At 50.3% G+C, this 10,263-nt stretch overlaps 1 protein-coding gene across 2 annotated transcripts; it reads left to right on the top strand.

Moving 5' to 3' along the window:
• Positions 1-688: 688 nt before the first annotated feature.
• On the top strand, positions 689-7,741 carry LOC142064971 (P2X purinoceptor 4-like). 2 transcript variants are annotated; one of them, XM_075110617.1, is made up of 12 exons: positions 785-1,021; positions 1,752-1,899; positions 2,874-2,945; positions 3,044-3,116; positions 3,570-3,666; positions 3,852-3,932; positions 4,039-4,180; positions 4,513-4,649; positions 5,931-6,024; positions 6,109-6,174; positions 6,265-6,360; positions 7,046-7,741. In XM_075110617.1, exons 1-12 carry the CDS (start codon positions 891-893, stop codon positions 7,061-7,063), a joined length of 1,155 nt encoding a protein of 384 aa, XP_074966718.1. In that variant the 5' UTR covers positions 785-890; the 3' UTR covers positions 7,064-7,741. The 2 variants fall into 2 exon arrangements, with proteins under 2 accessions (XP_074966720.1, XP_074966718.1); XM_075110619.1 differs by lacking the exon at positions 7,046-7,741 and having other exon boundaries at positions 689-1,021; positions 6,265-6,465.
• The last annotated feature ends 2,522 nt before the right edge of the window (positions 7,742-10,263 follow it).

The raw sequence follows: 10,263 nt of genomic DNA, 5'->3' as shown, positions 1-10,263 counted from the left end.
GCCAGTTTGTTAGTTTGCTTCATCTCTTTCTAATTATTTACCTGCTATTATGAGGGTTATGGAGATGTTCCTAAAATAAGCACTGTATTGGGCAGCTCAGCATCAGGAAGGTGGTGCAGATCTCTGTTTTTATAGAAAAGATTAATTCTGCAGGAGGATAAATAAAGGATTTGCTAATTGTGGATGGGAAGGTGACAGTCTTAGATATGCTTCTGCTGTCTTTTGCGGGCAGGTGCTCTGTCCCTGCCCTGAGCTGGCTGCAAGTCATGTCTTGGTGTTAGGATGGCCCTTGCCTGAGGGAGCATCTGTCAACCTCTTTGTGAGACTTAGTAGCCCACGCTCTGCGTAAGGCTGAGAGCAGCAGGTTTACAGGTAACGGCTGACTCACGTCTGGCCAGTACGGAGGTTAAAGACTCCCTGTAAACTTGCTAACAATGAGTGGCATGGGAAAAACTCTCCCAGAGTTAGCACCTAGGATGAGAGCATCCTCCTCAGGATGACCCACCACCTGCATTGCCCAACCCCGTACGCATGCACAGCAGAGCTACCGCAGGGGGAGGCCTCAGGGCAGATCCTTGCCCTGGCTGCTGAGCCCTGGCTTATGCCAGGCATCCCCAGAGGGGTCGGGGCGGGTGTGAACCCCTTTCCCCTGCCTAAAACAGCCAGGGGTGAGGCGGCGGCTGCCCGGAGCCGCCGCCGCCTCCCCCTCGGCCGCGGGCAGGGCCGGCAGCTGGCGGGGAGGGGGCGGCAATCAGGAGCCCCAGCCGGTAGAAGCCCCGGGGCTGCGGGAGCGATCTCCGGGCTGCTCGGGGCGCTGTGACTCTGCGGGGCTGCAGCAGCCGTTGCCCGGCGTGTGGGGGGGCTCCCACCCGCCGTTCCGGGTCGCCGCCATGGTGTCGTGCGGGGCTTTCCGCAGCTTTCTTTTCGAGTACGACACCCCCCGCATCGTGTTGATCCGGAGCCGCAAAGTGGGGCTTGTCAACCGCGGGGTGCAACTCGCCATCCTCGCCTACGTGATCGGGTGAGCGGGCGGGTCGGCCCCGCCGCCGGCACCGGCCTCGCGTCCCCTCCCCGCCGGGCTGCGCTGGGGGAAGCCGGCAGCCCCGCCGCGGCTGTAGGCGGGGGTGGGGGCAGCTCTTGGGGCGGCTGGCGTGAGGAGAGGCAGCTCCTCGCTGGGAGCCCCCGGGGCCGTGGGGCAGAGGGGCGGGAGACGGCCGTCTCCCTCAGGGCGAGGCGGGGAGGCGGCTGCCGGGACCCCCCTTTTCTGTCAGGGAGGCGCGGGCGGGGCCGGGGTGGCGGGAAGCGTCCGTCGCGGGGCTGAGGGGAGGCCGGAGCCCCCCTGCGGCAGCCGTAGTGGGTGACAGCGGGCGGGGGGACAGCTTAACTGGGCGGGCTTAACTGGGACTGTAGGGCTGCTTAGAGGCAGCTGCTGACAGGACAGGGCCCCTCAGGAGCGGGGGCCGTCCCGGAGGGTGATCGTCATTCATCCGGCCCGGGTGTGCATAAAACCAATAATTACACCCTGCCAAACCACTCGGGGTGGGGTGGGGTGGGGGTGGGGAAGGGGAAGGGGAAATCAGAAGGGCGATTGCTAGTCCTGTGCCCCTTTTGTAGGGAAACACTATAAAACTACCTGGACCTGCCCTTTCAGGTGACACATGAAAAACGGAGAAATTCCCATTGCCTGTACTGGTTTATGGCGTTTACCTGGGCTTTTTTGTTTTTTCTTTCTTGCAACCCTTCTCTTGCAGCTGGGTCTTTCTGTGGGAGAAGGGCTACCAGGAAACAGACTCTGTGGTCAGTTCTGTAACCACAAAGGTGAAAGGCGTAACGCTGACAAACACATCCACCTTGGGAGCCAGGATCTGGGATGTAGCTGACTATGTCGTCCCTCCTCAGGTATCAATCACTTTCACGTGCAGAGGGAGGGTTTTCTAACAAACAGCTGCTGCTCTGCCAAAGTCCACTGTGGTCTGGAGCAGCTTTGGCTCCAACATGGCCTTGATATGAGGGAGTGAGGTAGCTTTGCTTTGTTGCAGATTATGCTGAGCACCTGCACCACCAGCCCTGGGGAAACTTGTTTCAAGTGTGTCTCTGTGTGTGCTTGTATAGCAAGGAGAAAGGAAAAAGTTGCAGCGATAACTGTGTGTCCTCTTTCTTACTGCTCTCTAAAGCAAACAAGTCGAAGCTAACTTGTTGGTGGAAACCTGCAAGTCACTTGATCCGGAACTGAACAGGAGATATTGCTGTAGTTACTGATTGACAGTGTCTGTGGGAATCTGTGCTGTGTGAGCAATATGTGGTGGCCTTTGGGGTCAGCAGGCACAGCCAAGCTGCTTGTTGTGGGTCACACTGTCCGCATGAGATGTGGTGCAGGAGAAAGTGACAGATTTAGCCAGGTTTTGGCTGAGTGATTATATTTACATATAGGTGGAGCAGAAGCAAACAACAGGTCCCAAATCATACAGATCTGAAAATAATGAAAGTGCTGCTCCCTGGAGAAACAAACCAGGACTGGTCAAATTTCTAATAGTTGTGCTCAGACCTGCAGCTGGAGCTTTATTTCTGCTCCTGCTTTGCAACTGCCCTGAGGAGCTGTGTTATCTCTGTTTTCATAATGTGAATGAGGAAATTTGGGCTAAGTGGGAGGACAGAAAGGTTTGCTAATCCCACAGTCCTCCTTCTGCCTTAAGGTATCAGCATCAGGTGATACATGTCGGAATCGCATCCTTCAGTGCTACACCAGCACTGTCCAAAGCAAGTCCCCTCTGCAGGGCCACCTGTGCTCTGCCAACAAAGGCATTTGAGGCAGTGCCTTAGATGATCTTTGCAGACTGTCACCCTTAAATTTCCTTCTTGTTTTGCATGTTCAGGAGGAGAACACTGTGTTTGTCATGACCAATGTGATACTCACACTGAACCAGCGCCAAGGCTGCTGCCCAGAGGTAGGTACAGGATCTGCTTTAATCCTTCCCTGTGTGGGTGGGAGTGTGGGGGAGAGAGCGAGCTCATTGAGTTTAGTGTAACTATTGTTCCTCTCCAGCTCCCAGATGATAAGACAGAGTGCAAGGTGAAGGACAGCTGTGTTCCAGGATATGTCAGCACCCACAGCAATGGTAAGAAGCCTGCTGCAAGGGCTCCTTTCAGTCTGTGTGGTGATACCTCTGTGCTGTGCCTTCCCTCCTGTAAAGCAAGCAGCATTTCATTTCACTTCAGTCTCCTTGTTCTCATTCTCTCACACCTAAGGGAACTGAAACAGAAGCTGAGATTTTTCTTCTGGGGAAGAGCAGATGGGCTTAGACCGAGTTGGGTGGATGCTGGATAGATGTATGCTTTGGTGAGTTAGCAAGCAGCGTGAGGGTTTTCTCAAGACCTTGGGACCATGAAGCACTATTTCATGTAGATGAGGATTTGACTCAGAAAAAGGACCTGATGCCTCTTTCTCTGAAATTGCAGTACAAATTGCAATGGAAGACTATGGGGGTCTTCATACTGGCACTTCACCTCTGAGCAGATTGCTTTCACCTGTATTTTTGCTTGGTAGTACCTCCATTCACATGTCTTTCCAGGCATCCAGACTGGGGAGTGTGTACCGTACAACAGCAGCATTAAGACCTGTGAAGTCTTTGCATGGTGCCCTGTGGAGGATGACTATCATATACCCAAGTGAGTGCTCTGTCTTCCTACTTTGCAGTGGCCCTCCTGAGAGGAGGCTAGTAATATGCAGCTGATGGCTCTCCCTATGAGGTACTCTTGGGAAAAGCTGAAGAGGTGATCACCAAAGCACCCTGCAGAGTCGTGCTTGTGAAAATATAAGTGAAACTTAATTTACTTTACCTATTGTTTTGTAGGCCAGCATTCCTGCAAGAAGCTGAGAACTTCACCATTCTGGTGAAGAACAACATTTGGTATCCCAAGTTCAACTTCAGCAAGTAAATAGTGTGTGGGGCATTGCGCTGTCTGTCCTCCTGGACAGTAAAGGGGAGCTGGAGGAGTGAAAGAAGATGCAAAAAATTTTCTCTCTCTGTTCCCTTGTAGGCGAAACATCCTCCCCAGCATCAACTCCACCTACCTCAAGAACTGCATCTATGACTCCCAGACAGATCCCTTCTGCCCTATCTTTCGTTTAGGGAAAATTGTTGAAGCTGCAGGGCAGAACTTCCAGGAGATGGCTGTGGAGGTATTTGGCAGACCCTTCTCTTAGGCCTCAGCTGTGTAGGAGAGGAGCAGTAGGTGGTTGTCCCCTCTGCTTCATGGCATGAGCCACAGGACACAGAGTAGCTGCGGAGTGGAGAGCTGCTCTGGCCACAGGGACTGGAGTCAATTCTACTTAACAGATATTTGGTCCTGGCTTGTTTGCGTGGGGTTATGTGCAAGGCCTTTCTGTAGCAGGGAGAAAGAACATTTGACGGGAAAAGGGCCAGTAAATCAGGGTCCTGGTCAGCAGAGAGCCTAATGCTAGACTGGCTGGGTACTTGGACTGCTCACCTTCTCCTCTCCTCCACTTGGCAGGGTGGAGTCATGGCACTGCAGATCAACTGGGACTGCAACCTTGACAGAGCTGCTTCCCACTGTGTGCCAAAGTACTCCTTCCGGCGCCTCGACAACAAGGACCCTGCCCACACCGTCTCCCCTGGCTACAACTTCAGGTAATGTGGCTACGGAGGGCACTTGGTGTTCCTGCAGCTCAGTTTGCCACTGGCACAGTGTTACAGGCAGCCTGCACTTCTCTGGCAGTTGCGGGTAGTCCCTGGACTTTCAAAGCTGCTGTAAAACTTGGAGAGTTTCTCTGATGCTGTAACATAGAGCAGGTCAGATCCTCGCTGTGTGCAAACCACAGCAGAGAGGGAAGGTCAGTGAAGCTCCACCGATTGTGTCAGTGTGCGAGTCTCATTTGCATCAGCATTTGGGTGACTGTTTACCATGCCATAGGAGGCTGGCCCAGTGTGAGAACTGACTGTTTCAGGGTGTGAGAGGCAGTGTTTGAGGGGGCTGGGATGTGGGGATATGGTACAAGCTGGCCAGTACAGATAGTTCCAGCGCCTCCAGTAAAAATCCCAGTGCAGAGCCAAGTAGCGGGTTGAATCCAGACTAAGAGCCACAATAATATGGATTGGCCACTTTGCCAAGATCATTGCAGCAGTCCCACTTGTGAGGAAACAGAGCTCAGGGCTCTCGTTTGGTGGAACTTGCATGAATTCACTGGGAAGCTGCTGTCATGCAGACAGGACAAGCGTGTGTTTGGGAGGTGCCAGGCCTGCAGGTACTGGGGTGTCGGGTGAGACTGGCTGGAGCATATCACAGCCTGGCTGGTGTGGGTTCTGAAGTGCTCTTGCGAATTCCAGACCGTAGCGCAGCCCCTTACCAATCCTTCCTCTTTTCTTCCACCCTCTTCTCTGCTTCCTCCTGGCTTAGTCAACCATGTGGCAGAGTAAGTCTGATCTCACTTACTTATTCTCAGCCCTTTTCCCTATCATTTGCCTGCGAGTCACATTGTGCGGGACAATGAACAGTGTTTGTGTGCCAGAGCTGTGCCTCCCACGCTGCCTGCTCCCGGCCCTGCCCTCTCGTGGCTATCTGCACTCCTGCAGCCTCCTGCTTGCCTCTGAGGGGGCTGATCCTCACGTGTGGCTGAATTTCTTCCTGTCTGTCCTTCTGCCCCCCTACCAAAGCTAACTTTCTCCCCTTCCTATGCTTTGCAAGTTTCCTGGTTTGGCTTGTGCTAACTGCTGTCTTAAATTCGCCTGTTCAGGGATTTTCTCCTATATGTGCTTGCCTGCATAAAATCTCCCTCCATCACTGGGGCTTGTCTCTGGAAGTATCAATGTTCAGCCCATCCTCTTGGGAAGGGGGATGGACCTGGATATTGCATGATCCACATAAGCAACCTCAAAACTTCTAGCTAAGCTCTGATCTATCTTTTTCCCCAGGTTTGCGAAATACTACAAGGATAGTAACGGCACTGAATCACGGACGCTCGTCAAAGCTTATGGCATCCGCTTTGATATCATAGTGTTTGGAAAGGTAGCGTGACTTAATTCCTGGAGGTCTTGCAGCGAGGGCTTTCACAGATGTTGAAACATATTCACTTTTGTAACTGTCTTCTAGGCAGGAAAATTCGATGTAATTCCTACGATGATTAACATTGGCTCTGGCTTAGCACTGTTTGGCTTGGTAAGTAACACTGCCTGCCCTTGGACTCAATTCTGGATTGGTGCCTCGGTTCTGAGGATAATTGTCTTCAACTCTTTCAATCTCTGCTAGGCAACAGTGCTGTGTGACATTGTTGTTCTGTATTGCATGAAGAAGAAATACTACTATCGGGAGAAGAAATACAAATATGTGGAAGATTATGAACTGGTAAGCATCAGTGAAAGCAGAGTGAAGCCAAAGTTGCTTCCTCCTCTGATTCTGGAGAGATTCTGAAACAGGATTTAGAAAGTCCACATCAAACAAGGGTCTGAACCACAGCTCTGAGGAAACTTTGTCTTCCTCAGAGAAGTTAATTTTTGACCTCAAAGCTGTTGTGGGGAGGAGCACTAGAAACAAATATTGTCATGTTTCCTGGGCAACCACTCTTGGAGAGGGAAATGTATGTTTGAGAACTTGTCATGCTCCTGCTGCACCTCTTTTGGGTTGCAGTCCTTGGCAGTTGCGTTCTGAGAGCTGCAGACAACAGCTATGTCCCCATCAAATCCTTTCTTGGCTTTTGGGGGTGAGCAAACCCATTCAGTGGGTTGGTATTTTCTGAGACCAGTATGCTGACAGCCACAGCTACGTCTCCTTTCAGGTTCCAAATGATCTGTTTGGCCAGTAGAAGGATTTAGTGGGGTAGTGAGGTTACTTGACTGGTTCTGAAGATAGAGCTTACCCCTGCAGCCCTGCGCTTGGTTGGAAGTATTGCTGCAGAGGGCATATTTCTGGATTAAAAGACCCTGTGGCATGGAACTGTAAAGTCTGAGTAGTGGGGGGTTTTATGTGAGAGGAAGGGGGAGAAAGAAGAGTTTTCTGGCTGGCAGAGTGCTGTAATCTCTAATTCTTGCAGGGCATCAGTGAGACATAAGGAACAAACTCCTGACCTCCTGCTGCTACGGCTCCAACTGCTGCTGTGAACTGCTGCTGTAAACGTTACTCTGACCTTGCCATGAGACCTACCCCCCCCTTCGCTGGAAGGAAGGGGGAATAAACCTTGGAAAGGGACTTCCTTTACTGCTTTTCACTACTTTTGCTGGCTGGAGCCAACCTGAGAAAAGAACTGGGTCTGTTCCTTGTCTGCTGGTTTTCCAAGTTAATTGCACTAAGCACAGAGGGAGAATTGTGCTTTTACGCCAGGCCTCTGCACCGGGTAAGCCTGGGACAGGGACTGCTCTGACATTGGCATTTTGACAGTCCTTTCCCTGACCTCACCGATAGCAGCGAGCACTGGGTAACAGGCACAGACTCTTCTTTGCAGTGAATATGGCCCTTGTCAGGTGTTGCCTAACCTTGGAAGAGTAGCTCCTTGCTGTTGGCAAATCACTTTTCTTTGCCCTGAAGGACTGTGATGCTCAGCTGAGCCTGTGCCTACTATTTAATTGTGTCTCCAAGCTCCAGTGGCCACAGACAGAGACAAAGCAGTGCCTGGTTCCATTGTGCTATGGTAAATGGCTTACTGGTTACAGACTTTTTTTCTGTTTTGTCTAATTTTTATGGTACTGCTTTAAAATCTACTTTCTTTTAAATAAAATACTATTTTCTCTCAGCCCTCTTGGAGTCTGAAAGGTGGCTTTGCTGGTTTATTTTTCCCTGGGCCCTGTGCAGGTTAGGGTCAGTGAACTGTCTTCGTTTTACACAGATAGCAACTGTTACTGGAGAGCTACCAAAGCCAGTCTGCTGTCTGCCATGCTTCTTGAGTCTCAGCAAGAGTGCTGCTGCAGCTACAGCTTCTGCTCCACCTTGGTCTGTGGCTGTTGCATTAAAACCCTGTCCAAGGGAAAAGATTTGTAAGAGGCCAGGGTGGGTTAGCCTAGCATGGCCTTAGCCAAACACTAGTACCAATTGGTTGGAAGAACAGATCTGTTATTCCCTGGCATGCTTATCTGGGCTGCTGCAGTTAATGGTTTTACACAATTTGATTTAAGTAAATTTGTTGGCTTTTATCTTCACATAGCCTTGAGCATCTCTAGTGCTCACACTGGCACACAAGGTACAGCTCTTCCTTTTCTCTGAACCTTGTCTCCAAAGCTCCAGCATCCTGGCTGGGGCTGTGCTGCCTTCTTCCAGCAGCGCAGTGGGTTTGCTACAGCACTGTTGTTTTGTTTTATTCTTTATGTGCCTCCTGAGTGTCACAACTCAATGGTGCCTTTCCAAGAGTCAGTGCTCTAGTCTGTGCATGTGACTGGCTCGGTTTGGATGATGCAGTGGCTAGAGCCACTGTGGTCTCATCCTAGCCCAAGATCCCCAGTAACGGTAGAGCACCAGACTTTTTGCTGACACAGGAAGGTGCTTTTAGACTCTCACAGTTTGATAAACACCAGTCAAACAGGATAATGGTTCCACTTCATTGACTAACTCTGGGTTTGGTTGCATGTCATTTATTTCAACTTGTACAGAGAAGCTTGAACAGCTGTGTGGAAAAAAACACTTACTTGGTTGTTTTGGGTTGTTTTTTTTCTCTTTCTTAGGTAATAGAATTTAAAAGTGGTAAATACACAGTATTTAAACTTGATACACCTGATAAAGTTAAATGCATAATAAAGGGGTAGGAATGAAACACAAGCCTCCGCGTCATTAAACAAACAGTATAAAAATCACCAAGAGTTCAGGACCTTAGAACAGAAACAGATCAATTGCCTGATAGGTAAGAGGGGACCACCAAGAAAAACTACTCAAGACAAGAGGCCTGTTTTCCCTTAGCACTTTCCTGTGTGCTTTCAGAGCCAAAAAGGCTTAGTACCCAGCATTAAGCCTACAGTCAGCACTGGGCTTGCTTGAAAGGAAGGGAGTTGGGGAAATCAAGCTATAGCCCAGTTCCAAGGCACAAGCAAAATGTTTACTTCACTATACAAAAAAAGCTAGCTTTACCACTAAGGAACAGCCACTAGGGAACTGAGCAGATTTTTATATATAGTACAGCTTCTCTATCAGGTCATGCATTTAGCTAGATCTTCCTCACACAGCCACTCTTTATGCTTTCAACAGAACTAATCAACAAGAAAAATCTACATTGAGTTTTTTTGAGAAATGTGCATTTTGCTGCAGCCCTGCTGGAGCTGGCTCTCCAAAGCACTTTGGAGAGCACCTTAGGGAAGCTCTGAGCTTTAGGATGCTTACGAACCAAGCCCATGCTAGCTGTAAGACACATCTATGGTAATATCTGAGGCCCAGCAACTATGTGGCTGGGCATCGAGGAACTGGCGCAGCTTATTCTGTTCAGAAGCTGTGTTGCACCTGGCAAGCCCGTTCGGTAAATGTAAACTGCCTCGCTCGGCACCTGACAAATCACACACCGGAGATACGCAGCACAGAGCATCTCTACAACTCACCTTTAACAAAACATACCACAAACGTGACTACACACCAGCTATAAATAATCAGATCCCCTCTTTTTTTTTGTTTTTGGCAGAATAAGTCCATTTACAAGGTCAGAGAACCGAGCTGCCCACTTGCAGGCAGTTCCGCAATGAAAAGTCCTGTTTAGGAAAGGGGGAGCAGGCAGCTGTAGTAGTGCTGGCACCCAAGTTACCTGTTTGGTTTTCCTATAGCTGAAGCTGCAGGGCTTTGGCATAGCCTTGGACTAAAATGGGAGGAAAACAGTGCGTGTCTTATGGCTCCAAACTCCATAGTACCACTCCTAAACCATGAACCACCATCGCTGGCTTTGGAGAGAGGCCAGCAGCACAATGTTGTAGTAATAAATTGCGATTTAGGGGGAGGGTTGCTTCAAATGATCGAAAGATATAAGGGACAGTTTGTGTAGGCACCTGCACACTTGCGAACACTACGCCAGCTTTAACAAAGACCCGTCCTAAGCAGGAATTACCAGGCCAGGTCTGACTGTCAGTAGGGCCAAGGACCTCAGCGCTCTACTGCTTGCAGTGCCCAAAATCAAGGAAGACAAGGGGACAGTTGCTTCCTAAAGGCAGGGCACACCTGGCCATGGTTAGCAGACAGAGACCTTACCATTAACTGAAATACTCAGGTCTCTCCTAGTGCCTTCTTCCTCAGGACAAAGAATTACACCTCAGCTGTCCCTTGCATGCTTGGGACATTCGAATCCTCCCC

The sequence above is a fragment of the Phalacrocorax aristotelis genome, chromosome 15, assembly GCF_949628215.1.
Source record: "Phalacrocorax aristotelis chromosome 15, bGulAri2.1, whole genome shotgun sequence".
Taxonomy (NCBI): domain Eukaryota; kingdom Metazoa; phylum Chordata; class Aves; order Suliformes; family Phalacrocoracidae; genus Phalacrocorax; species Phalacrocorax aristotelis.
The sequence above is the reverse complement of the archived record's forward strand: the minus strand, read 5'-3'. Positions and strand labels throughout refer to the sequence as shown.